The sequence below is a fragment of the Diceros bicornis genome, chromosome 2 (genome assembly GCF_020826845.1).
Source record: "Diceros bicornis minor isolate mBicDic1 chromosome 2, mDicBic1.mat.cur, whole genome shotgun sequence".
Classification (NCBI taxonomy): domain Eukaryota; kingdom Metazoa; phylum Chordata; class Mammalia; order Perissodactyla; family Rhinocerotidae; genus Diceros; species Diceros bicornis.
The window spans coordinates 32,759,540-32,786,786 of NC_080741.1; the positions used below are offsets into that span (position 1 = coordinate 32,759,540).

A 27,247-nucleotide genomic window follows, 5' to 3' on the forward strand; every position below is an offset into this window, starting at 1 on the left:
TTCTTGATTAAGCTGTAAGTAGAGGGCCTGTTGTAGGGGAGATGACAGAATGGGAAGCATCAAAGGAAACATTAGCAGGTCTTAGTGTCTGGAGAGAAGACCACTGAAGAGAAGCGTGATGATGTCAAAAGTTTGATTTCAAATGATTTGCAAGAAGTAGTGAACCTGGACACCTAAAATTTGACATAGATGGTTATGAGATATCCAAGAAGAAATCCAACTTTTAACAAAAAAATTTTTAACAAAAATTTGCTTCTTCTAGAAGAGAAGAGAGAGAAAAGGGGGCAGAAATCTTCTTTGAAGAAATAATGGCTGAAAAATTCTCTTAGTTGGGGAAGAAAACAAGCATCCAGATCCAGGAAGCCTAGAGAGTTCCAAATAAAATGAACCTAAAGAGACCCACACCAAGACACATTATAATTAAAATGTCAAAAGTTAAAGTTGAGAGAATATTAAAAGCAGCAAGAGAAAAACAACTTGTTACGTAGAAGGGAACCTCCGTAGGACTTTCAGCATATTTTTCAGCACAAGCTTTTCAGGCCAGAAGGGAATGGCACCATATGTTCAAAGTGCTGAAAGAAGAAAACTTCCAACCAAGAATACTCTACCTGGCAAAGTTGTTATTCAGAATTGAAGGAGAGAGAAGAATTTTACAGACAAGCAAAAGCTAAAGGGGTTCATTGCCACCAAAGTGGCCTTGCAAGAAATGTTAAAGGGACTTCTTTAAGCTGAAATAAAGAGCACTAATTAGTAACAAGAGTACATATGAAAGAATAAATATCACTGGAAAAGTAAATATATAGTAAAGGTAGTAGATTAATTACTTATAAAGCTGGTATGAAGGTTAAAAAACAAAAGTAGTAAAAATAATTATGATTACAATAATTAGTTAAAGGATACATAAGATAAAAAGATGTAAAATGTGACATCACAAACAAAATGTTGAGGGGGGAGTAAAAATTTTGAGCTTTAGAATGGGATCAAACTAAAGTTATTGTCAACTTAAAGTAGACTGTTATAGATATAAATTGTTATATGTAAGCCTCATGGTAACCACAAAGCAAAAACCTGTAGTAAATACACAAAAGATAAAGGGAAAGGAATATAAGCATACCACTAAAGAAAGTCATCAAACCACAAAGGAAGAGAGCAAAAGAAGAAGACAGGAACAGAGAGGAACTACAAAAACAGCTATAAAAAAATTAATAAAATAGCAATAAGCACCTACCTATCAGTAATTACTTTAAATGTAAATGGACTAAATTCTCCAATCAAAAGACAGAGTGGCTGAATGGATAAAAAAGCAAGATCCATCTGTATACTGCTGACGAGATACACTTTAAATGTAAGGACACACATAGACTGAAAGTGGGCGGAGAGAAAAAGATATTTCATACAAATGGAAATGAAAAGAAAGCTGAAAAATAGCTATACTTTTATCAGACAAAATAGACTTTAAAACAAAGACTGTAATAAGAGACAAAGAATGGCATTACATAATGATAAAGGGGTTGATTCAACAAGAGGATTTAACATTTGTAAATATTTATGCACTGAACATAGGAACACCTAAATATATAAAACAAATAGTAATAGACCTAAAGGGAGAAATTGACAGCAATACAATAATAGTAGGGGACTTTAATACCCTTCTTACATCAATGGATAGATCATCTAGACAAAATATCAATAAGGGAACATTGGCCTTAAATGACATGTTAGACTAGATGGACTTAACAGATACAGAACATTCCATCCAAAAGCAACAGAATACACATTCTTTCAAAGTGCACATGGAACATTTTCCAAGATAGATCATTATGTTAGGCCACAAAACAAGTCTTAATAAATTTAAGAAGATTGAAATTATATCAGGCGTCTATTCTGACTACAATAGTATGAAAGTAGAAATTAATTACACAAAGAAAACTGGAAAATTCGCATATCTGGGGAGATTAAACAACATGCTGCTGAATAATCAGTGGGTCAAAGAAGAAATCAAAAAATACCTTGAGACAAACAGAAATGGAAATGTAACATACCAAAAGTCATCGTATGCAGCAAAAGCAGTTCTAAGAGGGAAGTTCATAGTGATAAATGCCTACCTCAAGAAATGAGAAAAACCTCTCAAACAAATGACCTAACTTTACACCTCAAGGAACTATAAAAAGAAGAACAAACGAAGCCCAAAGTTAGAAGGAAGGAAATAATGAAGTTTAGAGCAGAAATAAATAAGAGACTAAAAAGACAGTAGAAAGGATCAACAAAACTAAGAGCTAGTTCTTTGAAAAGATAAACAAAATTGACAAATCTTGAGCTAGACTCACTGAGAAAAAAAGAGAGAGGACTCAAAATCAGAAATGAAAGAGGGGAGAAGTTAACAACTAATACCACAGAAATACAAAGGATCGTAAAGGACTACTATGAATAACTATATGCCAACAGATTGGACAACCTAGAAGAAATGGATAAATTCTTGGAAACATACAACCTACCAAGACTGAATCACGATGAAATAGGAATTCTAAACAAACTGATTACTAGCAGAGACATTGAATCAGTAATCAAAAACTTCCCAATAAACAAAAGCCCAGGACCAGATGGCTTCACTGGTGAATTCTACCAAGCATTCAAAGAAGAATTAATACCAGTCCTTCTCAAACTTTTCCATAAAATGGAAGAGGGAGGAACTCTTCCAAACACGTTTTATGAGGCCAACATTACACTGATACCAAAACTAGACAAAGATGCCACAAAAAAAGAGAATTACAGACCAATATCCCTGATTGAACATAGATGCAAAAATCTTCAACAAAATATTACCAAACTGAATTCCACAATACAGTAAAAGGATCATACACCATGATCAAGTGGAATTTATTCCAGGGATGCAAGGATGGTTTGGCATCTGCAAATGAGTCAGTGTGATTCACTATGTTAACAAAGTGAAGGATAAAAATCTTACAGTCATCTCAATAGATGCAGAAAAAGCATTTGACTAAATTCAACATCCATTTATGATAAAAACTCTTAAGAAGGCGGTATAGAGGGGACATACCTTAACATAATAAAGGCCATATATGACAAGCCTACAGCTAACATCATCAAAGCTTTTTCTCTAAGATCAGGATCAGGACAAGGATGTCCACTCTTATTCAACATATTATTGGAAATCCTAGCCAGAGTAATTAGGCAAGAAAAAGAAATAAAAGGCATCCAAATTGGAAAGGAAGAAATGAAAATCACTATTTTCAGATGACATGATATTACATATAGAAAACCCTAGACTCCATCAAAAAACTGTTAGAACTAATATATGAATTCAGTAAAGTTGCAGGATACAAAATCAATATACAAAAATCTGTTGCATTTCTTTACATTAGTAATGAACTATCAGAAAGAGAAATTAAGAAAACAATACTATTTATAATTGCATCAAAAGGGTAAAATACCTAGGAATAAATTTAACCAAGGTGGTGAAAGAACTGTATTTTGAAAACTATAAGACATAAATGAAAAAAATTGAAGAATTCACAAATAAGTGGAAGCATATTCTGTGCTCATGGATTGGAAGAATTAATATTGTTAAAATGTCCGTATTACCCAAGACAATCTGCAGACTCAATGCAATCTCTATCAAAATTCCAATGGCATTTTTCACAGAAATAGAAGAAACAATCCTAAAATTTGTTTGGAACCACAAAAGACCCCAAATAGCCAGAGCAATCTTAGGAAAGAAGAACAAAGCTGGGGGCATCACGCTCCCTGATTTCAAAATATATTATAAGCTATAGTAATTCAAACAGTATGGTATTTGGCATAAAAACAGATACATTGATCAATGGAACAGAAGAGAGAGCCCAGAAATAAACTCACATATAAATGGTCAGTTACTTTCTAACAAAGGAGCCAAGAATATAAAATGGGGAAAGGACAGTCTCTTCAATAAATAGTGTTAGGAAAATTGGAGAGCCATGTGCAAAAGAAGGAATCTGGACCACTATCTTATGCCATATACAAAAACTCAAAACAGATTAAAGACTTAAATGTAAGATTTACATTCAGATCTTCAGATTTGAATCCTGAAACCATAAAACTCCTAGAAGAAAGCATAGGCAGTAAGCTCCTTGACATAAATCTTGGTGATGATTTTTTTGAATCTGATGCCAAAAGCAAAAGCAACAAAAGCAAAAATAAACAAGTGGGAGTATATCCAACTAAAAAGCTTCTGCACAGCAAAGGAAACCATCAACGATATGAACAGGCAACCTGTTGAATGAGAGAAAATAATTGCAAATCATATATCTGATAAGGGGCTAGTATGCAAAATATACAAAGAACTCATACAATTCAATAGCAAAAAAACAAACAATCCAGTTGGAAAATAGGCAGAGGATCTGAATAGACATTTTTCCTGTCTATTCAAGAATAGACATTTTATTTTTCCAAAGACATACAGATGGCCAACAGGTACATGAAGAGATGTTCAACATCACTTATCATAAAGGAAATGCAAATCAAAACCACAATGAGATATTACCTCACATCTGTTAGAAGGCTATTATCGAAAATACAGGAGATGTGGGGGAGGATGTGGAGAAAAGGGAACCCTTGTATACTGTTGGTGGGAGTGTAAATTGGTGCAACCACTATGGAAAACAGTATCGAGTTTCCTCAGAAAATTAAAAATAGAACTATATTTGATCCAGTGATTCCACTTCTGGGTACTTATTCCGAAGAAAATGAAAACACTAAACTCTAAAAGATATATGCACCCTCATGCAGCATTATTTTCAATAACCAAGATATGGAAACACCCTAAGTGTCCATCTATGGATGAATGGATGAAGAAATTTTGGTGTATATATACATTTGAATATTATTGAGCCATAAAAGATAATGAAATCTTGCCATTTCAACATGGCAACATGGTCCCACAACGTGGATGGACCTCAAGGGCATTATGCTAAGTGAAATAAGTCAGACAGAGAAGGACAAATACAAGAGAAAGACAGTATGATCTCTCTCATATGTGGAATCAAAAAGAAAAAAAAAAACATGCTCATAGATACAGAGAACAGATTGGTGATTCCAAGAGGTGGGGGGGTGGAGAGTGGGAAAAATGGGTGATTTTTTTTTTTTCCAGTTTAAATAAATTGAATAAAAATTATTTTAAAAAATTTGCTTTGAGTGTTAGGTTTCTAATATAAGGCATAAAACAAGGTTTAGAACAAAGCATATACCTTTTAAAAGTATTTTCTTTAACTCAAAAACTCATGTGGTCCTATAAAATCTTTGTTTTCTTCATAAGACATTTCATGTTTTGAGTGTAAGATTAAATTTAACTGTATGGATTTCAAATAAATAAAGAGAATAATTGTTATTTTTTGAAGAACCCACTTTAATTGGGTAAAATAAATGTGAAGTTGGTAATTTTTAGTTTAAAAAATAAAATATTAATGCCCAGTTACTTAGAATGTGCTATCACAGGGTCTTCCTATCTCCCACAGCTTGATGTATGCCCATTAATAGTACCACTCAGTGCCAGTTGTGAGGCAGTTGCATAAATGAATTCCATCAAAAAAATTATACTGGCTTTGCAATTATGCGAGCCTTACTCAATTGTTATGTATGCAAAACAGACGTTATTTTTTCCATTAATATGCAAAAATTTCTATAATTGCTTTATTTTCTTACAGAATAGCTTTCAAAATTTGCAAATTATGTAGTTAAATGGCAAAATTTAGGGATAGTATTTCCTTATTATCATATGAAATAAATTCGTCTCTTCTACAATATAGAACAAACTTTTATTAACCCTTTCAGGTTTCAGATGGATTTGAGAGAATTTTTCACAAAATAGATAAAGAACTTGTGTAGCTACATGGACATTAGTGAGTACCAGAAGTTATGTACTAACCTGCTTATATTTCATAAATAAAAAGAAATAAAACTCTTTAATTGCAAGTTAAAAAGCTAATGGAAACTAATATAGATAGGTTAAAATCAATGTAAAGTAATAATACCAGAAATCCTAAATTTACCCATGCAATTTCAGTCATTTTTATGAATTAAAATCATTTTGGGCCGACCCCGTGGCTTAGCGGTTAAGTGCGCGTGCTCCGCTGCTGGCGGCCCGGGTTCGGATCCCCGGCCCACACCGACGCACTGCTTGTCCGGCCATGCTGAGGCCGCGTCCCACATACAGCAACAAGAAGGATGTGCAGCTATGACATACAACTATCTACTGGGGCTTTGGGGGGGAAAAATAAATAAATAAATAAAATCTTTAAAAAAAAAAAAAAGTCATTTTAACCCGGGATCTTTTAATCTTACTTTCCCCATCTTCTCTTTAGGAAATACGTTTGTGTTCATTGACTTAGATAAAATAGAGGACTTAGGTTCTTAGTGCATGCTGATAGGTTTACTTCTAGATTTGTTATTGCAAAACGTCAGCCAATACTCATGTTCCCTGTTACTCAGGGAACTAGTTTTATTAGAAGGCAGGCTTGGGTTATTAACTCAACTTATTTCTTCATTCTCTTGTTACCTAGGTAGAAGTTACAGAGATGCTTAGTTCATGTTATTGATTTTTTAGAAAAACAAAAAAAGAATTTGTAGACTCTGGAAGGAGTGAAGAATGCTGTTTTCACACTTTGCTACCCTAGAAATACACTTAGTGAATAATGTTTTTTCAGTAGATTCATTTCAATCTGAGCTCATTTTTGCTTTAAGATCTTAAATCAATTTTTATGTATTTCTTCTGTCTTAGTGTTGACTTTCATTTTAGTGACATCTTAAAATTAAGCCCTGTCTGATTCCCCCCCACAAGAGTAACTTCGTTGGCATCAGTAGCTATTCTTCTCTTTGGTCGTTGGTGGACTGGCCACCTCTCTTGTGTTTAGGAATCCAGTTCTGGACATTTAATCCTAGGCACAGTTATTCTTTCTTCATGTCCGTTTTCCTTATAAGTAATTTTTGATTTGTCATGGATAGAATTGAAAACTTCAGTATTTGTATTATGCTATCATTGGATATATAAATGATATTATTGATTCCTTCACTTCCTTTAAGTTTTTCCCCAAAATTCTCCTCAGAGAGGCTTACCTTAATGACCCTACTTAAAATGCAACTCATACTCTATTCACCCTCCCATATTCCCTTTTACCTTTCTCTACTTTTTTCCTATAACTTTCCACGTTCTAACGTACTGTACAATATTATGTTTACTGTCTTTCTCTTCCTTTTGAATAAACTTTACAAAGGAAGAGATCCTGGTTTGTTTTACTCATTTATTCGAAATACCTAGAACAGGACTTGATATATAGAAATGCTCAGTAAGTATTTAACAAAAGAATAAATTAAGAATATGTTGTTTGAGCTGTTCTACTGTGGGTGAGGATAAGAATTAGCATCCCCTAGGCCAGTGGCTTTCAAAAATTATTTTCACCTGGCCTGTGGTAAGAAATACATTTTAAAGTACAACCCAGTGTATGCATACATATGCGTTTTTGTGTGTATGTATGCATTTATATAGATGAAATGCTCAGTGTACATTGATATTTCCTATTCTGTTTCATTTTTAAAAACAAATGCTGTTTGCAGTCTACTAAATTTTCATGATCCACTAAAGACTTGCAGACTGCAGTTTGCATTAGGTAATAGATAACCCTAAAAAATGTTTATATAAATAGAACCTGGTTTTTCCCTTTGTCTTATGTGACTATTTGGACGTGTTTTATTTTAATTTCAGATTGATCTTTGAGGGTACTTAACATTTTAGTTTTCAAGTTTCCATATCTATTAGCTGCTGTTATGAGAAACTGATTCTTACAAGAACTCTGGATTAATTATTTAGTAAAAATAAACTTAATTTGTAATATGTGCAATTTCTTTCAGGTGTTTGTTTTTTTTAATTTGGTTCATTTGTTTCTGAAGAAGGAGGAGCTCCTTCCTGATATATTGGAGCAAGTAGTTAGGAGACAGAAATGGAAATGCAGTAGAGTTAAAAGGCAAACCATAGGATTCATTTTGAGATCTGAATAAAATCCAGGACCAAGTGAGTTGGGAACAGATTGTTATAAATCTGAATTCTTCTCTCCTCCTAGCTGTTATAAGACTTAACATGCCAGGAATTATGCATATATTCAGTTAACTAGAATGTGACAGATACTTCCTATGAAAAATGAAATGCTTAAGACTCCTTAAGATGGTTGGTTGATTACCGTTGTAACCGTGTAATATTTTATACTAAAACCAGAAGACTTAGGAAATAACTTTTTTCTATTTGACGTAAGAAATATGATGATTCTCTAGTTTTAAAGTTTATACATTTTGAGAAAGCTCTTTTTAGCTTAATGTCAGCAAAGCAGCTGCTATTTGAATTTACTTTGTAAAACACTGAATTATTCATTTCCATAAACAAAACTTCCTTAGTAATTATTTAGCATTAATTTATTTCTCTTTATTTCAATCAACCCTGTTGACATTCTGTTTTAAAATTAAAAATATTCTTTGTGGAATTTAACAAAGAAGACTGTGACAGCCACTTTCTCTACTTTCTTTTGTTCTCATGACAGAAAATTTCCAAATCCTTTTTGATTTTTATTTTAAATATTTTATAATTTAATTTGCTTTTTATTATTTTAATCAAAGTTACTAATAAAATACAGAACAAAGAAAATTCTTATTAAGCAGTGTCTAATAAGTAGCTTCTTAAGACCAAGCGCCATGTTTTTGACCTGTTAGATTTTGTCGTAATGTTTTTGCATGAGTATATTTAACAGCTGTTATATTGGATTCTGACAATGTAAAATTATTAGAAATATTTTAAACAATTATTCATTTCACCATTTGTAATATGTGCAATTTCTCACAGATTAATAGATTTCTTGGAACTTTTCCATCCGTCTTTGCAAATGTGGGAAAAGTGCTTTCAATTTTATACTGCCTTTCTAGTAACCTGTAGTGAGCCCTTCCGCCTCCAGAATCTTATTGTCAGTCATTGCACGTGCCCTCCTTGGGCAATCAGTCTTTTACTGCCATATGATATCTGTTGTCATTTTTCCACAATTGCTGTTTTATTTTGTATTGTTTAATTTTAAGTGTGTCATTGTTTTGCTGCTCTATTAGAGACTTCTTGAGGGCAGCAAACAAACTGTTTGTTAGCTTACTAAATATCTGGTAGTTTAATAGAGGAGGAAAAGAAACCCCTTTATTTTATGAAGCAGCATCCATTCAACGGAAACATTCTTCTTACCTCAGTGCCTCTTGGAGCATACAATCTGAGAGGTTTCGCTGATACATACTACATTTAGGGTGGGCCTGAAGGAAATGTAAACTTTTAATTAAGGACCCATTTTGATTCCCTCTTGTTGGTTCCTGGAGAGAAGTAAACATACTATATCCATCATGACTGAGACGGCCTCACAGGACCATGGAAGGGAAGCCTGTGGAGTTAGAGATCGGGTAGTTTGAAGTGGGACCTTCCCCATTTAATTTCTCTGCTTCTAGAGCTAAGTGCTCTTTAGAATAACTATGAGACTTATGCTTTTTAGTAGTTGTCAAGTGAGTGATAGTAGTTTTTGAAGGGATAACCACATGTGCATAATTAGTCTACAGTTGAAATGTTCAAGAAAACCTTTCAAGCTGATGACACAGACCATCAGCCTTCATCCAGGAGCCGTTATGCAGACATAGTTTGTTTTTCCTGTGTGCAGTGTCTTGGAAAACAAATTTAGCTTTGTTTTAGTTCACAAAGTTAACTGAACTATTTAAAACTGTGAGATTTTATGTAAAACAAAATTTTCCAGCTTTAAAAAAATATAGATCCTCAGATCTGCTAATGCTGTGTTTCTGTTCTTGCAAGGCAAACGATTACCTGGAATAAAGTAACAGCTGCCCCTTTAAACATGGGGCACATGCACTGGTTTATTACAGTCTTTGCACTGTTATTTTATTTATTTTTATATAATAGTAGATATTAGAGAAATATTTCTCTGAAAATATGCTTCAGTCATAGGTAAGAAAATCAAACAGATGTCTGTGTGGTTCAAGAAAAATAGGACAGAGCCTTTCATGAAACTAAAGACTGTCCTTTTGTATATAACATGCAGATAGCCCCACATCCAAGTTATATAAGCAGCCCCAGCTTCAGATTCTACAAGTCTTGGGAGTAGCATATCTTAACAAATTTTGGTTTTCATGCCCTTAGTTATGGTCTATAAGTAACATGTATGGCTGTTTCTCATAGGATATGAATTTTGGAAATCTGTGTTTCCAGGTTAATTTGCGTAATTCTTGGTTCCTAATATTCTTTTCTATGAAGTGATATATCTAAGTTACCAGAAAAAACACATGTAAAGTAACACTGATGAATTATTTAGTACATAGTGATAACCTACTTTGTGAGGTTTAAAAAATGTATAATAAATATAAAATTATATTTTATATAAAATATATCTCTATATAAAGTATTTTACATATTATATATACATAATGTATATAATAAATATATATGATGCACAACGTTTGGCACACAGTAAGTACTCTCAAAATTGTATTATTATTTTCAATTCTAATATAGTACATTTAACCATAGTTTTGCTTTCTTAAATATATTGTTTAAAATTTGAAAAACTTCTGTCATTTTCATCTGAATTTGTTGAGTTTGCTAACAAGCAAAACAATACTTTCTGTTCAGTTAATCCAACAAATAATTTAGCTTTATTTTCTCCTCCATCTTAAATTTGAATGGAATTAAGGAATGAAAGAGGAGGAAAATCTATTTCATGTTCTCTTTAGTAGTAAGAGTTACAAATATGTAAGCATTTTGTTATTTTAGGAGTCACTAATTTTCCTGCTCAGCAAGGACAGGTCAGTATGTCCTGCTTTTTCTGGAAAAGTCATCTAGAAATAATTTAGTTGTCTTTAGGTATGTGCTTGCTTTTTGGAGGTGGCAGTGGTGAAAAGACTATGATCTAAAAAGAACCGTTTCTTTGCCCACCTTATAAATATCTGTGCCTGAAACATGACTCTTCTCTGTGAGTAATCAATATTTAATAAAACTGTATTCCTAACTACTTGAGCTGATAAACAGTGAGGTTTGTTTTAAAGAAGTCACATTTATTTTATGTCAATTTTCTATTTGCCCTGTATAAGACATATTTAATTACTTTATTCCATCTCTGTGTTCAAATTAATCAGATTCTGCAACATATTGGTGCTCAAATTAGAATAATTCTTTAATCAACTGTGTTATCCATGCCATGGTAGACTAGAATAGAAAAGCAACTCTTGGCATATTGAAGATGCGTTCATTTTATTTTCTATTGTAATTTAAAAGTAAAATCAGAAATATTGATTTCTACTTGACTGGAGAGATGATTTAGTTTGAATATCAGTCTGATCTTAATCAGGTGAGAATTAATTGAGTTGGAGGTATTAGATATTCAGTGATGTTAACTGAACCATGATCAATCTAGGGAGAAGCTTTCTTTTGTACTATGTTAGAATTATCAAATAGCTCATGCACTACAATGTAAAATAATCTTTTTATGTTCATCCTTCTACCTTCTTGTCTCATTAAATGCACCACTAAATTCATTCTGTACACAGACTAACCTTTAAAGTAGCAAGCTAATAAATCACAATTGAATAGAAAATTAAAAGCATAATAATTTTGTCATAAAATGCTATTGTTGTCAGAATTGTATATGATATATTTTTAATGCCTAATTTTAAAACCAAGTGATTAAAACCTTTGCTTTTCAAGTATAACTGGATCTCAAAAAAAAAACATTGTAGTATTTTTTTTATGTTCAACGTTACAAGAATAAAGTGAGCAATACAGAATTATTTTAATGTTTATTTCCAGAAATAGAAATAGAGTCTGTAGCATTATATTGTCTGAAATGTGGCATAGGGCTTTTCATTTATTTTAAGAGTGTGATAGCAATATCATAAGTGTTGTGAAAATATAAATGGTGAGATAACACCTCCATAGGACTTGCTCTTAAGTAGTAAAATTGTAAAGTCTTTAAATAAACTGCAGCCAGAATTGAAAGGATCAATTTGCCTTGTTAACCAGAGATACTACACCTACTAAATGTCTAATTAAATTTAGCATAACATGTCCTTTATTCTTTTTTTCTCTTTAAAACTGAGAATTTGGACCTACTTATTAGCAAGGTAGCACGTTATCATTGTCGAATTTCTTCCATTTTGGCAGTTGGTGTGACCGTGTTAAATTAAAAGAAAGCCAATAGTGTGATTTCTGATGGTGTCATTTTACCTTGGAAGAGCGCTTTTCACTTGATATTGGTATGGTGGGAATAGTAGGATCTATGTAGCTGTATATTTTGTGAAAAGGAATGTCCAAATTTGTATTTGAGAACAGTTAACGTTTAATGAAATTAAGCCATACATGCAGAAATAGCCCTAGAGGATGATGAATGGATTATTCTCAGTGAGATATAGACGAGTTCCCTGCCCAGTTGTTGTTCAGTGGCATTGAGGGAAGAGGGCTTGCTTAGGAAAAAAATCGAGAGAGAGGATTTTCTTGGCTCATCAAAGCCAAGGCTCCTCTTATCTGCATTCCACTGTCTGAACTCCACTCTCCTCCACCCAAAGCTATTACTTTCTTTTCTTTTTTTTTATTACATTTTGTTGACGCATGTACCGACTACCAAAACACAGTACATTTGTGTTCCTTCAATTCTTGACCCCAGACCCCCAGTTTTCCTCTTGAGACAACCACGATGACCAGTTTCTGACATATTCTTCCACAGTCATTTTGTGCTTACACAAACATCTGTGTGTCTATATTGATACATATGTATACACACATCCACACAGGTGTATTATGTGTGTGTGTGTGTTCTAAACAGAAATGGTAACATGCTATAAGGTACTCTTCTGCACCTTGCTCTTTCACTTTAAGTCTTGAAGAGCATTCCCCTATCCTTGCCCTGTTTTTAGTGGCTGCATAGTATTGATTACTGCATAGTATAGTATTTCTACTTTGGCTGTTGGTGTGACTGTGTTAAATTAAAAGAAAGCTGAAAAGTGGCTTTTAATGGTGTCAAAGGCTATTTTTTACTTATGTAAAAATATTTTTTGCTTCAGCCAAGCAACGACAAGATGAGGAATGGCTAGTGATATGTCATTCTCTTAGTAATTCCTCACAAGTCACAACCTTATTTATATATTTATTTTTGTGAAGCAAGATATAGCCGGGGCCCCCTGGCATAGTGGTTAAGTGTGTGCGCTCCGCTGCTGGTGGCCCGAGTTTGGATCCCAGGCGCGCACCAATGCACCGCTTGTCAGGCCATGCTGTGGCGGCGTCCCATATAAAGTGGAGGAAGATGGGCACGGATGTTAGCTCAGGGCCAGTCTTCCTCAGCAAAAAGAGGAAGATTGGCATGGATGTTAGCTCAGGGCTGATCTTCCTCAACAACGAAAATAAACAAATAAGTAAATAAAATAAAAAGATTAAAAAAAATAAAACAAAAAAGAAAGACATAGCCATAGTTATTTTTATATTTGAATTGCCTATTGTGTTTGGATTTGAAGAAATTATTGTCTTTATGGATGCTATTTTTTAAGGGAGATGCCAAGCTGTTTCACATCTTTTTTGCAGCAAAGCAAGGTGTTAAATACATAAATAAATTTGACAAACCAGCAGAATATGAGGAGAGTGACCAGGTTTTGTCAGTAGTCTGGAAACCACATCCAACCAGGAGGAGGGAGCAGCATTCACACTGGCTCTGCACCAGGAGAAAGAAAAGAATGAGAATGTTATTTCTTATAGTGTTTAATGAGGAGGCAGTATTAGACTTACCCTCATTTTTTTCAGGCTATAAATCCTTCAAATACCCACTCCCCCCGCCCCCCTCTCCCTCCCCACCCCCCGCACACAGGAACTGGCTACCTTGTGAGCTGAGAAGTTTTGTGTCACTACAAGTGTTTAAGCAATGAGATGGATTAGAAAGGACTTTCTGGATTGAGTACGAGTTTAGATTAGGTAACATCTACAGTCCTTCCCACTCTAACCATTTCCATCCCAGAAGTCGAGAACAAGGCAGCAGGTCCTCTCCTGGACCTTCCGTGGGTGGTGGTTAATGGTCACCGTTGGCCCATACTCATCCCCAGAATAGGCTGTAAAACACTTGCAAGAATGAAGTAGTACAGCAGGTTAGTTTATTGCTTGCATTACTTGCATTATTAAAACTATTGGTCCTACTTTTCTGTGATCCTACTTTTTGTTAGGAGATAGGAGAGGGTGGAGCACCTGCCAGGAGATGGCAGGGAAGCCCAGAAGTCTCCATATTCAGAAATGTGCCAATGTCTTTTTTGGTTGCTTTGATCAGTACCTATTAATGAATAGATCTTTTAACTTTGAAGGCTGTAGGGGGAGAAAAGAGGGAACATGTATCAAAAATGTATGGTATAAAACAGACTCCTTCACTTATGTTTCTCTTGCTTTGTTACTTTCTGAATCCTCCACCTCTGTCTTTATTAATCATACTCGTGAATTCTATTTGGGAAGACTTAAAGCATCTCATAGGTGCAGTCTTTTTTAAAAGATGGGGTGATTTGGTGCTTTTCTTGGCTGTACTAGGCTTTGCTAATGTCTACCTTTCAAATTCTAATAGCACTTAAAATCTGAAACACACAATTTAGCATTTCATTATATACTGTTTGGAGAAGCCACTTTCTAATGTGTAAAATCTTTATTTTAAGTATTTAAATATATTTTACAGGAATTCTGGAAAATGGGGTGTGGACCCAGAGAGTGAGGTATCTGATGTTATTTATTTTAGTTGATTGCTAAGTAGCGTAACATCAGAGCAAATTAGTGGTTAAAAGTATTTTTCCGGAATTAAAAAGGCCTGGTTCTAGGCCAGTCTGTGCCACACTGTTGTGATGTTGGAAATGTGACTTGGCCTACTTAAAGCTCAGCTTCTCATCTGGCAAATGAAGATGATAATGGTACTCATCTGGTAGTGTTTTGTAAAATTCACATGAGCTAATAAATGTAAAGTACTCAGTGTAGTTAGTGCCTGGTACATAATAAATACTCAGTATATTTTAATTGCCATTATCGTTTTGTTCTTATTGCTGTTATTAACACTTTTAAATACGTTGCAAAAAAATGACGAAGTTACATGAGAAAATAGAAAAACAAAAAAATGGCCGCCTGAAATAAGACAGTTTCTTCTAATGGAGAAATAAGAACCATTTTAGACCCTGCTCAACATTAATGTATCATTGCCCTTTGGTTTCCCATAAATAGAAATCGTCTCTGTTCCAAGCGCTTCATACTAAGGGCTGCTTGTTGGAATCACGTCTTCTTCCCATTAAACTTATATTCTAATAAATGAAAATAATGAATCTTGAGTATTCCTCTCAAACTTTTTAATTTCAGTTAAACTCCTAAATTTTATGTAATGTTTTTTGAACTTTGTTTTTGGGTAAATTCTAAATACAACCCTGACTAAGCTCAAGAATTGATGATTTATGATAAGGAAGTGTCAAAACCTTAGATCTGCATCAAAGAAATGACACAACAGTGTATGTCATGGGAGAGATTAACAAAACCACCTTTATAAATAAAAGGGTGAGGTAAATCAACTTGAGCCTAGTAGAAAATCAGAATTATAAATTTTACACTCATTCATAGAATTTATTTATTTATTTATTTATTTATTTATTTTGTGTGAGGAAGATCAGCCCTGAGCTAACATCTGATGCTAATCCTTCTCTTTTTTCTGAGGAAGGCTGGCCCTGAGCTAACATCCGTGCCCATCTTCCTCTACTTTATATGGGACGCCGCCACGCATGCATCGGTGCGTGCCCGGGATCCGAACCGGCGAACCCCGGACTGCCGCAGCAGAACGCGCACACTTAACTGCTTGCGCCACTGGGCTGGCCCCTCATAGAATTTATTGATTGATTTATTCAGCTGTGTTGAATACCAGCGAAGCAGTTCAAGTTTATTGAAAGATTATTTATACTTAGTTTTTATTTCCTTAAATATTTTATTTTGATTGGGTATTTTAATAGGCTTAAAAAGATCAATGGATAGAAGAATATGCCTTAAGTGAAGATAAGGAAGATTACTGAGCCTAAATGATCATAAATTTCAAATTGTGAAGCAATAGCCAGCTCATCACCAGGTGCCTATTTGCATCTCACCTGAAGTAGAGGGAACTAAAAATGTCTGGAGCTGCGTTGTCCAATATGATAGCCACAAGACACATGTGGCTATTTAATTTAATTAAAATTAATTAAAATGAAAAATTCAGTTTCTCAGTTGCGTTAGCCACATTTCAAGTGCTCAGTAGTCACATGTGGTTAGTGGCTACACTATTAGTAAGTGTAGAGAACATTTCCATCATTGCAGACAGTTTTCTTGGACAATAGAAATATAATGTGAGCCATATTTATAATTTTAAATTTATAGCAGCCACATTTAAAAAATGTGAAATTAATGTAAAATTGTAAAATTAATTTCAATATATTTTATTTAATCTAATATAGCCACAATACTATCTTTTCAACATGCAATCAATATAAAAATTATTGAGATATTTTACATTACTTTTTTCATCCTAGGCTTTCAAAATCCAGTATGTGTTCTGTACTTACGACACACCACAGTTCAGACTAGCCACATTTAAAGTGCCCAGTAGTCACATGTGCACAGTGGAAGGTTTAGAGTGTTACAAACCCAAGTTGACTGAATGAAGACACAACTATTTGGTATTATTATTGAATTCCTGCGTGTGTCTGCCACTATATTAGAAACACATTGAAGTTAGGAACCATATCTTAGTAGACGTCTCAGCAGCATTTGACATTAATGACCACTCCTTCTCTAACCCAAACTGTCCCAGATGCCTTTTATGTATTTATTTTTATATTTTAAAATCATATTTAAAAAATGTAGAAAAGAACAAAGGGATAGTGACTTTAGAAATTTTAGTAAGGATTAAACATAGCAAGCCCAAATTTTTATTCCATTTTTCTCTCTCTTTTTTTTTTTTTTGTGAGGAAGATCAGCCCTGCGCTAACATCTGATGCCAATCCTCCTCTTTTTGCTGAGAAAGACTGGCCCTGGGCTAACATCCGTGCCCATCTTCCTCCACTCTATATGGGACGCCGCCACTGCATGGCTTGACAAGCGGTGCCTTGGTACCCGCCCAGGATCCCAACCTGCGAACCCCAGGCTGCCGAAGCGGAGCGCGTGCACTTTAACCCCTGTGCCACTGGGCCATTCCCCGCATGTCTCTCTGTTTTGAAAATTTTATATTTGAAATGATCATTGTCCTTTGAATGGAACTAACTCTTCATCGTGAACCTGGAACATATCTGTCTTGTAAATACTGGCTCCAGATTTCAAACACATCTCTAATAGGTTCTGGTTTACCATTAATCCTCGTTCTTCTTGTACTTGCATCCTTAAAATGCAATATTTTTGAAAATGTTGATGGCTACTAATTTTGTTAAAGAGAAAATAGCCATCTTTTTTGCTCTTTAATTTTAAAACATTTTCCTTTTTAGACTTATACATACCATAAATACTGTTTCCTTCTAATCATTTTTGTTTATACACCTGCCTTTCACATTTGGATCAAGTAAATTTCAGCACACAAATATCATAAAAGATGGATGGATACTGCCATATGTCCTTTAGCACAGGATAGTACAGGTTCTTGTTATATAATACTGCATGAAAAGTCCCTCCTGTTGAATGACTGATGGGATGAGAATACCATATTTCTTTTTTGTCCTTCAAAATGTATTATTTACTCATCAGTTCCTGATTTTGAGAAAGTTCATCTCGGATATTGTCATCTGAAGCTTCAGAGTCTATGATATACAATCAATTTCACCATCATTAGAGTCTAGAGTACTGCTGTTGGTTTCTTGGCATTCATCTTCTGATTCGTCTAATAATTGTGAAACATCTTTTTGTCAGTTTTTTTTCTTCCGTTGTAGGCAGTGTATTAGTTTACTGTTGCTGTTGTAACAAATTATACAAATTTAGTAGCTTAAAACAACACAAATTTATTATGTTACAGTTCTGTAGTTCAAAAGTGTGACATAGGTCTTACTGAGTTAAAAATCAAGATGTTGGCAGAGCTTTCCAGAGGCTCTATGGGAAAGTCCAGTTCTTTGCCTTTTTTAGCTTCTAAAGGCCTGTCTTAGCTCTAGCTGCTGTAACAAAAATACCTTAAAGGGGCTGGCTAATAAACAACAGAACTTCATTTCTCACATATTTGGAGGCTGGAAGGATGCCGGCATGGTTAGGTCCTGGTGAGAAACCTCTTCTGGGTTTTAGACTGCTGACTTCTTGTATTCTCACATGGTGGAGAACAGAGAGAGGAGGCAAGCTCTCTCATGACTCTTGTAAGGGCATTGATCTCATCCATGAGGGCTCCACTCTCATGACTTTATCTAATTCTAATTACCTCCCAAAGGTCCTGCCTCCTAATACCATCCCATGGTGGGGGAGCAGGGGAGCAGTTGGGTTTGAACATATGAATTTTGAGGGGACACATTCAGTCCATAACAAGGTATCCTCATTTTTTGGCTGGTGTTCCCTTTTTGCCGTCTTTAAAAGCCAGTAAGATAACATTTCTCTGACCCTGCTTCCATTATCATATCTCTATCTCTTACTTTTTTCTTCTGCCTCCTCCTTCTACTTTTAAGGATCTTAGTGATTACTATGGGCCCACCCAGTTAATCCAGGGTAATCTCCCTATTTTAAGGTCATCTGATTAGCAACCTTAATTCCCTTTTGCCATATAACCTATTCACAGGTTCCAGGAATTAGGACTTGGACATCTTTGGGGGCTATTATTCTACCTAACACAGAAAGTTAAAAAAAAAAAAATCTCAAAGCTCAACTGTGCTCAAGGAAAGCAAAAAACAAAAAGACTACTTTTATACAGTCATGCATTGCTTAAAGATGGGGACACGTTCTGAGAAATGCATCGTTAGGTGATTTTGTGGTTTTGCGCACATCATAGAGTACACTTACATAAACCTGAGGTATAGCCTACCTCACACCTAGGCTATATGGTACTAATCTTATGAGATCACCACTGCATATGTAGTCTATTGTTGACCAAAACATCATTATGTGGCACATGACTGTATATTCATGAACAGTGATGTAATACATTAGGCAATACAATAAGAAAACTGATGTAATAATGGTTTATTTCACTGTTGCATCATCCTTCCAGGTGATTCCATCATTTTGTTTTCTTATTATTTTAGTCATTTTTAGCATCGTTGGGAATAAATTGATGAGTCATGATGAAATAATTCCTAGGATGACACAGTAAAGTGTTTCAAGATGTAGGAAAAATAAGATCATTAAGAGTCTATATTGTATTTTAGCTTTACAAAGATCATGATCCAATGAATTTATATGATAATTGCAAGATAGAATAGTTTATTATATTCCAAAATGTGTCAATTTTCTTTGTTTTTTTGGAAGGCCTCTAAAAAAGAATAAAAGTCATGAAATATCATCTTTGCGATAGTTAGAACTACTCATAAAAGAAACACAAAAACTAAAATTGGGTCCAGTGGACTGCGGTTATATACTGAGGGTCACTCACTTGGTTTCCTTGACTTCTGTAATGCCACACATAGTCCTCCCTGTCTTTCTAGTCTCCTCTCTCTCTGCTGGACTCTTAAATATTGGTATTCCTCAGTGTTGCATAGGGCCTCTTTTCTTTTCATTATTTTATGAGTTACTTCTATCAAAACATTATCTGCAGACTTGCTCAGACGCATATGGCTAACTGCCTTCTGGACAACTCTGCTTGGATGCTTCACAGGCCCCCTACTGAACATGTCTTAAAGTTGTCATCATCTTTACCCCATCTGCCTCCACTGGCTCCCACCAAAAGAAAACAACATCATATGCTGTTCTTTTTCTGGTATTTTTTTTTTTGTTTGTTTTTTGTGAGGAGATCAGCCCTGTGCTAATATCTGCCAATCTTCCTCTTTTTTTGCTGAGGAAGACTGGCCCTGGGCTAACATCTGTGCCCATCTTCCTCTACTTTATATGAGACGCCGCCACAGCATGGCTTGCCAAGCAGTGCATCGGTGCGCACCCGGGTTCCGAACTGGCGAACCCCGGGCCGCTGCAGCGGAGCACACCACACTTAAAAAACTGCTTGCGCCACCGGGCTGGCCCCTTTCTGGTGTTTTTTAAGTCATCAAACTGCACCCAGCAAGGAATTTAGGAGTTATCCTTGACTCCTTCATCTGTTACCCTCATAACTAATTGTATCCCAAATCCTGTCAAGTTTCAGTTATAGTCATCTACTCTCGCCATTCTTACTTCCTTGGCCTTTTTTAGCCCCTTGCTATCTCCTGCTTGGATTAGTGTACTAACTTCCTAACCAGTTTTCCTATTGTTTCTACTCCTGCCTCCCCTCCCTTTGTCCAGTACCTTCTTCCTCCTCCTCTTTAGCCAGCTCAGTATAGATCGTAGCTTAGAAGTACTTCTCATGGGAAGTCTCTCTTGAATAGGTTTGGAGTTCCAATTCTGTGCTTCCACAGCACCCTCCCTGCCCCTTCCCTCTCAGAGCAGATGTCAAACTCAACTGTTAGCACTTTTTAACTATCTTCCTCAGGGATTGTTTTTAGCTCCCATAGGGCAGGAACCCTCTCTGTTTTGTTCAGCGTGGAAACCCTAGAACCAACACAGTGCTGAGTACATTGAAATTGTCTGTTGAATGAATGAATGATATTTTATGAGCCTATGGATAAGTACTGAGAGAATATATGAAAAAATTAAAACTTTAATTTATTGAATCAGTTAATACCTGTGAAACCTGAATTAACTCATTGGACAGTGCTTGGCACATAGTAAACACAAAAAGTGTTACCTGTTATTATTGTTGTTGTTGCTATTGTGAAGGCAGGAATGTAAGTGATTTTTTTTCTTTTTCATTCAACTTTGGTAATTTAGGAAAAAAATTAATGAAATATTTACAATTGGATCTCTTCTTAAACATTAAGGTGACAATATGATTTGGCGATTTTCCATCTGCAGTATTTTAGATTTACCTTTGGAAACTGGAACAGTTTTAAAGGTGTGAGTGCAGTGAAGAAGCCACTATTTTAATGTATGTGGCTTGTGGAAGATACTGTCATTTCTGCATGTTATGTTTTTCCATTTGAACGATTAGTTTTACAGATCCCTTGAAAAATTGTCTATGGAATTTTGTTGTTGTTGTTGTTAGAATTTTTGCTGGCAAATACTCACTGATATACTTAAAGTTTTTGAATTGTTTTAACAAATCAAACTTGTCCTAATTAGCTTCTTGTTCCAGTCTGGAATTATTTATAATATTAGGCTTTGTCTGTAGGTTGGATTGGACTGGATTCTTTCCAAACATCAACCTACTGGGATCATTGACTCAGAGGTTGCAAAGAAATCTACAGTTTCGTTACTAAATTGTATATATGAATGTACATGAAGTCAGAACTGTTTACAAACTCCCTCACATGAAATACTGTTCATGCTGTTGGTTATATAGAGTGGTGTGCTGTGTGGCCTTGGTTTCCTTCAGCCGAGCAGTCATTACAAAGAAGAGGACGTGCTACTGTCTTCATTGTCTCTGTCTTGGTTCAGGCCTCATCACTGCATTTGAAGCTGGTGAGCTCAAAACTGAGGGTGACCTCCTGTGGTCTTCAGGCACTGTTGACTTCACAGCTTCTGGAAGGGATGATGATTATTGAGAGCTGCACAGCACTTAGGCGTTGTCTGCAGGGACCTGACATTACACTGTGCATGATGGTAGTCTTCACTTAAAAGATTGCTTTTCCTGAGAAAAATTAGTTTTAGATTTTAATTTATATTACAAATTTAAAACTGCAGACACCTTTGTCTGAAGGAAAATCTTACTAAAAGTCGGCACCTACCTACACCCTCTCCAAATTGTATCAGTTTTAGTCTTATATTTTTAAAATCTCTTATGATTCAATAACTGATCAAAAGCTCTTTTATATGTCATGTTTAAAGTACATCTCTGTTTTTATTCTTATCCAGTTCTATATAAGGGAACAGTTTTATGCTTAAGGTTTCCAGTTATAGAGTTGATCATATATTATGAATTTAGAGTGATTTTAAAATCTGCCCTACTACAGGTCTTTGATAAGGAGGACTTCCTAAAGGTTTTTCATTTAGATTAAATTGAAGTTCCAGATTTAAAGGTGAAACCGTTAATGTGGTTTCATCATCTAATATATAGACTATATAGTCACACAAATATTACACATAGCTTATATGTTAAAATTCTAAATTGTATTGGTATCCATAAGTATTTTTGCTTTTTGTAATGCTGGGAAAAAATAGGTACTTTATAAATATTTTACCAATTAAGGAAATAAAAGTACTGGAAAGTTAGAAATAAGTACTATATCTAAAGGTGGTTGTATAAAAATTCATAAGCCTAGGATTTTAAAAAATTATAAATTAGTAGAGATATGAAGGAATGGTTGTAGTCAGAAACATGAGACATTGGGGATTATTTATTTTAATTTGTTATGTTTTTATTTATTTATTTATTTATTTATTTATTTATTTATTTATTTATTTATTTATTTTTTGTGAGGAAGATCAGCCCTGAGCTAACATCCATGCTAATCCTCCTCTTTTTGCTGAGGAAGACCGGCTCTGAGCTAACATCTCTTGCCAATCCTCCTCCCCTCCCCCCCCAAGCCCCAGTAGATAGTTGTAGGTCATAGTTGCACATCCTTCTAGTTGCTGTATGTGGGACGCGGCCTCAGCATGGCTGGACAAGCGGTGCGTCGGTGTGTGCCCGGGATGAGAACCCAGGCCGCCAGTAGTGGAGCACGCACTTAACCACTAAGCCACGGGGCCACCCCGGTATGTTTTTAAATTGTTATCTTTCACTGAATGCTTTAGTTCTGATAACTGAATTTGCAAAATAATAAGTTGTTTGAAACTGACTAAATGAAAAGTGTAAAACATCAAGTACCTAGTATTTCTATTTCCATGCACAGTTGTTGCTCCATAAATTCTTATCCTTGGCTTAATTAAGAAACCTTATTATTGGGGGTTATTTAAATATTAAAATATATTCAAAAGTTCCATAAATTAAATGAGTTAGAAACAATTCCAATCCATTATTTCTCTTACTGCTGTTATACAGAGGCTTCCAAAAATTTTTTTGTTATATAAACTGGAAATTATATAGACTACTTATACTTAATTACAATAGGATTATTTCACCCATTATCTTAGACTAAAGTTAGGACTTAGTTAGACTAAAGTTATCTCTTTTCTGTTTTTCCTAGATGTACTTGATCCAAATCTTATTATACCCAAAGAGTATTTTTACCAATTGTTTATTATATAGTACTAAGTGGTTTCTTTCAGAGAAATGAGGGTTTACAAAAGAAAGATAGAATCTCATGTTTTTGATATTTTAAAGGAAAAAATTCTTGAATGCTGTCTTTAAGCACATTTCTTTAAACTTTGGAATAACTTTTGATCATCTCTAGTCTCACTGTTTATTGATATTCATTTGCATTACCTTAAGATATACTTAAGTGAATGAAATTTTATTTTCATAGTCTTTAATGGTAATTAAAATTAAATTGTTTATAAACGGGTGTACAAGCTTTTTAACATTTAACATTAACATTAAAAGACAGAAGCAATTTAAATTGGATTTGTTTCAGAATACTATTTTAGAAATCAGTTGACAGTATTAGCAACATCACTATTTTATGAATGTATGCTAATGTGGTATGAAAGAAAGATCCTCATTAAAATCTTGTTGCTAAACAAGTGACAAAAACCTTACAAACAGCTTGAGGCTTAGGCCAGTCACAGTTATTCCTGAAGAGATTTGGACAAGTGTGAAAATATATAGACTGTGCCTTTATTGTGATCAGAACACATAAATGCCGTCTTGCATCAGTTCCTTCCTAAGGACATTTTTGTTCATATTAGGGAAAACAAATCTTAAAATAATGCAATGCCTAAGTATTCTGTTGTGAATTTCTCAAGTGTGAAAGTATTGGGTTTGTTAAATTCATAAAGCAGACTTTTGATAATCGCCATGGTTTTTGTGTTTTCCAGAAAAGGACTGGGGTTTGGTCAACTAGCATATTTTCATTAGGCAAAATTCATGATGCTAATGATCCTTCTTCTAGACATTATCTGAGTGAACTGGTCTGGTGCAGGTCTGCGAGGTTGTAGTAAGGGTAATGTGGCGCAGAGGAATCAGCCCGGGGTTCATCCCCAGTATCGAACATGGCAATTCCCTTAAAGAAGCCCTTAGCCGGATTTAGTCACTTCTGGATTAACTTTATGTACATATTCCCTTTGAGGATTGCCCATGTCTTGATTTTTATTTGGGATTATAATCCTTGCTTCTAGAAAGGAAATCTTAATATCATGCTGTAAATAGAAAAATTAGCATATAGGAATGCTGATGACATTCCAGAGTGAAAAAGTTAATGATAGCCATGTGGCCACTCCTCAGGCTCTCCACTGATAATGAGCTGATTGTTTAAGTCTGCTTTGCCTTTTTGAGTTGTAGGGGTCCTTAGTCAAAAAGCACAAAGGAAATTCCCTCAGTCTGATTTGGACCATGTGCCCAGCACATCTGCACAGAGAGGAACAAGAACATTTGTAGTTGGAATAAGAAAGATACCTGGTTAGGTTCAGGAATCAGAGAGCAAATGGTGGGACTGCTGAGACTAGTTAACAGGCAGCTAAAGGAAGCAAATCCTATGTGTCTTTGAAGTGGACTATTACATGTCACCCATAATTTAATGTGACCAACCACATTAAATTATTTGAATTAAAGTAATTTCCTGCATCTGTTGTCCTTGATCCTTCAAAGTATGCTATGATGCTGCCGTAGATATAATATCTATGCTGTAGGGCTCTTGTCTCAGCAGAGTCCCTCTAATGAGTTTTTTATGCATTTAACAAATCTCAGTCATTCCCAGTTTGCTTGTGGTTTAAAAATCTTTTTGTTACATATAATATGTATGTCTTTATGGAGACTTCTAAAATTACCTGCTTGCTTTAAGATGATTATAAATTATATTCCTTAGTAATTGGAAGGGTAACACATAGCTCAAGAGGGAAATCTTGATAATTTTGTTTTAAAGGAGTTATAGATGATATTCAGGAAACATTTATTATTTTTTTGCCTACAGCTTCTTTGTGAGGATGATATCATATTATAAGATCTGACATGGAAATGGTTGGTTACTTAACAGCAGATTGGATGTGGGAGAGCCTGGAACTAGAGCAGCTGGTGGTCGGGAGGAAGGACCAGAGTAGTTCAGGAGAGTAGCTACAAAAGATGGGGAGCAAAGCACACTGTCCTCTGGAAGGAGAAAGTAGGACCGAGTCTGGGACCCAAAGCTAACACAAGACAGATTAGCAAGTGGTCCCGCCATGGGTGGCTTATGGCACCAGGCTTTTCTGAGTTGGTGGTCCTCAGATCTCAGACCCTGAGAAGGCAGGATACCAAGGGGGCCAGTACAATTTAAAAGGCAAACTGCCAGAATGGAAATTTGACGGAAAGCCATTTGAATTTTCTGGGGCATCCAAGAGTTGACTTGGGAATGGAATGGGAGCCCATCCAGTTATCAGAAGTTAAGGCACCATGGCAGGGTTGTCTTAAAGAAAGGGAGTGTCTTGATGCCATCAGGAGAAGACTTGCAGAGACTGGACACCAGATGCCAATGTCTGGAAACAACTCCCCTTTTACTCTTCTTACTCATTTCTTCTAGAATATACTCTTTTTCTCTATTAGAAATCCTACTTTTTGTCTACATCTCATCTGTCTCCATGAAGCTTCCTCACTCTTTATCTCAGAGGTCCTCTCTCCCTCCTTTCAAATTTTATTTATTTATTTATTTTTTCCCCCCAAAGTCCCAGTAGATAGTTGTATGTCATAGCTGCACATCCTTCTAGTTGCTGTATGTGGGACATGGCCTCAGCATGGCCGGAGAAGCCGTGCGTCGGTGTGCGCCCGGGATCCGAACCCAGGCTGCCAGCAGTGGAGCACGCGCACTTAACTGCTAAGCCACAGGGCCGGCCTCTCTCCCTCCTTTCAAATCTCTTTCTTTATTTGTACAGAGTAAACCACCCTGAGCTCACTCTGCCTTTTATTCATGTTCACGTCTTTTGTGGAGTATGTACTGTGTGCAAAGCACAATTCAGGTCATAGGTATTAAATTAATGAATATTTTAGAGCTGTTAAAAATTATATTGATGTAATTACAAGTCATTTTTTTCCTTCCAAATTTTTTATTTCAGATTTTACCAAATGTTGCAAGGACTCGGGAGTCCTTATGGTAGTAAAATGCCGGAAAGAAAATTCTGCATTGAAAGAATGTCTAACTGCTCAGTAAGTAGTTACCCCAGTGTTGATGCTTCTGTATGTGTGTGTAACATATGTAGGAGGTATGAGTATGTTATTTAACTCAATACATACAATATATTCTGTACTTCCCCCTACCAAATCGTCATATTGTTGAGTCTAAAATTTCAGTTTGTTAAACATTATTCTAAAAAAAGCAGCATAACATATTTATGAAGGGTCTTTTCAGGTTTTGTGTGTCAGCATTGTATCTGATTAAAATTATGAGGTCAGCAAACAAAAATATATGATTTTTCACGTGATTTACCAAATTCCTTTTCATGAACAGTTTGATCTAGAGAATATATTAGATGAGTTTATTTCTCTCTTCTAATGAAAAGATACTGAATTAGACTATCTCTAAGACCTTTGTCAGCCTTATGATTTTTTGGAGTAATAAAATTTAACTCTTAGGAAAGTTGCAATAAATCAAATGAAGGATACAAAGGCAAATTTAGATTTTTGAAGTAAATCAAATTAATTTTTAAAATAATGCTTAACTATGTTCCCTGATCTTTTGTAGTTCCTTGAATCTTAAAGTAAAAAGATGCAAAGTTCTTGGAATGCAGGTGCTTTTTGTTCTGTCTCCCCACGTTTTATTACCCACGTTATTGACAGACTGTAGTGGGCAATACTTGAGTAAGGATAGTTGATTGATAGTTGTGAGATCGTAGTTTTGGTAAGCCCTTATTTCCTTTCATACTCTGCTTCCCTAGCCTGTGAAGCATATATGTCAGTATGGCTTGATACTTCTTAGGGAATTAGATAAAAAGAAAGTAGTGATTATCTGAATCTTA

The 27,247-nt window shown here is 35.1% G+C and overlaps 1 protein-coding gene across 3 annotated transcripts in view; it reads left to right on the forward strand.

Annotated features, from left to right (window-relative positions):
- The window catches only part of CMC1 (C-X9-C motif containing 1), an 82,463-nt gene that overhangs the window by 52,362 nt on the left and 2,854 nt on the right, over window positions 1-27,247 (forward strand). For 2 of the 3 annotated variants that reach the window (XM_058554133.1, XM_058554141.1), the window contains exon 3: window positions 26,348-26,438. In XM_058554133.1, the coding sequence (XP_058410116.1) occupies window positions 26,348-26,438 (91 nt within the window). Of the gene's footprint in view, window positions 1-21,521; window positions 21,692-26,347; window positions 26,439-27,247 lie in introns of those variants that run through there. The other variant, XM_058554127.1, reaches the window with a different exon arrangement.